The sequence below is a fragment of the Ascoidea rubescens genome (assembly GCF_001661345.1).
Source record: "Ascoidea rubescens DSM 1968 unplaced genomic scaffold ASCRUscaffold_6, whole genome shotgun sequence".
Lineage (NCBI taxonomy): Eukaryota > Fungi > Ascomycota > Saccharomycetes > Ascoideales > Ascoideaceae > Ascoidea > Ascoidea rubescens.
Window position 1 is genome coordinate 183,917 of NW_017962918.1, and position 1,856 is coordinate 185,772.

At 40.0% G+C, this 1,856-nt stretch overlaps 1 protein-coding gene across 1 annotated transcript; it reads right to left on the minus strand.

Moving 5' to 3' along the window:
* Positions 1-262: 262 nt before the first annotated feature.
* Positions 263-628, minus strand: ASCRUDRAFT_7973 (uncharacterized protein; the record flags this gene model as incomplete). Its single annotated transcript, XM_020194410.1, has 1 exon — positions 263-628. The coding sequence occupies one exon, from the start codon at positions 626-628 to the stop codon at positions 263-265; it is 366 nt and encodes a 121-aa protein (XP_020047307.1).
* Positions 629-1,856: the final 1,228 nt, after the last annotated feature.

Genomic DNA, 1,856 nt, shown 5'->3' on the forward strand with positions numbered 1-1,856 from the left:
GTTTATCAGTTGTCGCGGCAATGAAAGCGGTGGCTAAACTTGTCAGGCTGAATCCGTCATTAATGGTATATCTCGAATTGCTTGCAAACCATTTAACCTCACTTTCAATGTTATCAAGACCCACCTGACAAACTATTTTGGTTGCTGCCAGTATGTGCTAGTCAAATTCAGGAGCGGTGTTTGCCTCAGCAGCTTAATCATTGGCATCTGTTGGTGAACCACATAGATTTGAATCTATCTGATTGTCATTGACATCATTTTCCTATTCTTCATTTGATCTCACGTTACTATATTCGTCATCCATTTTTGGACTGATCTTCTGATATATCGTCTGAATCAATCGCTGTTGGTTTAATGTTCTCATTGAGAGCAGTGGACAACTTTCGCCGATTGCACCAGCAGCATCATGTGCATCGACATCAATAAATAAAATTCTCCGTTTAACTGCAGCAAATGATGGACCAATGCAAAAAAAATTGGTTTCTTCATGACGACATTGAGAGGTAGCAACAAGACTGCCGATATTGAAGGTATCCACTTGGTATCCGTTGGCACTTATTATGTAGCCAATCTTAAGACAGAGATCACTTGCATCCCCAATCATTGTTTGATTGACTAGTTTGGGCATCATAGAATTAACAGGACATCAGAACCTCTTTAACATAGCAGCAGCAGATTTTGGCCCATAAAATAATTTAAACGTGTAGTCATCCGAGCACATTCATAGATGCGTATCAACTTCATGAAATATTGCCGCACGCATCACTTCATCACTCTACTAGTAAGCAGGACGATTGACTTCAATGGACATTGTCCTGGCTTTGGTCACGATTGTTCTTTCCTAACGTTGAGCGACCATAATTTATTGAGACTCGTAAGGATCTGACTTCTGATTTCTGATTCCGTCAAATCGACCAAATTCGTTGAACAGCTGGGATGAAAAATAGTTTTACGATTTGACAGCGTAAACAATTATATCCAATAGTCATTGAGTGAACTAAATATAAGATACTAATCTGGCAGCAGCTAAAGGTTGTTGACCAATGAGAGCCGCAACGACGTACTTAGACAGTTGTCAAACATGATAAGAAAATAAGGATTTTTATCAAAAGCAACAACTGCCACAGGCTCAACATCAACAAAAAAATTATCATCAGCAGGGGTGGCGTGTGTTGTAGACTACTTATCAAAAATTTTCCTCGCTTTCGATTTTGACAAGGCTCATATTTTGACCCACCAGAAGCAAAAAAGTCATAGACTTTGGCGATGGTTTTTACAGCAGTCCCAGCTCGACAACCTAAACGATCATGGTAATTTGTCGTAATTAACGCAACAACAGATTGGGCGAATAGACTTTTTCATAATGCTGAAGCTCCTCTCTTAAAAACTAAAGCACCATTCAAATAACTACAATCATTTTTGATTTATAACGAGGTTCTGTTATTTGTCGCACTAGAGATAAACATAATTATTCCCCATGGGGAGCTTTTAGATCATTCGTTAATAAAGCACAATTCAGAAGCATGCCAATAGTAATTTCATTGACATCAACGATAGAGTCTACAATACCACCAATCGAATTTGAAAGGGAACCTTAGTCGCTGATCCAATCACCGATAGAACATATATCTTGGCAGTCTTTGGAGTCAAAGAAGATCCGCTTGGAATTTAACATGAGCATGCTAGTCACATTCAAGGACCAAGCAAAGAGCCACTGATTTCAGCTGAGGTCATCCAGTGCTGCCACAGCAGCTGAAGCATCGGCTGGAACGATTCAACCAGCAGGAGCTGGCCGTGGTGGGCAACACTCATTATCCATATGTCCTTCTTTGTGACGGCGATAGGAAGTGATTCAT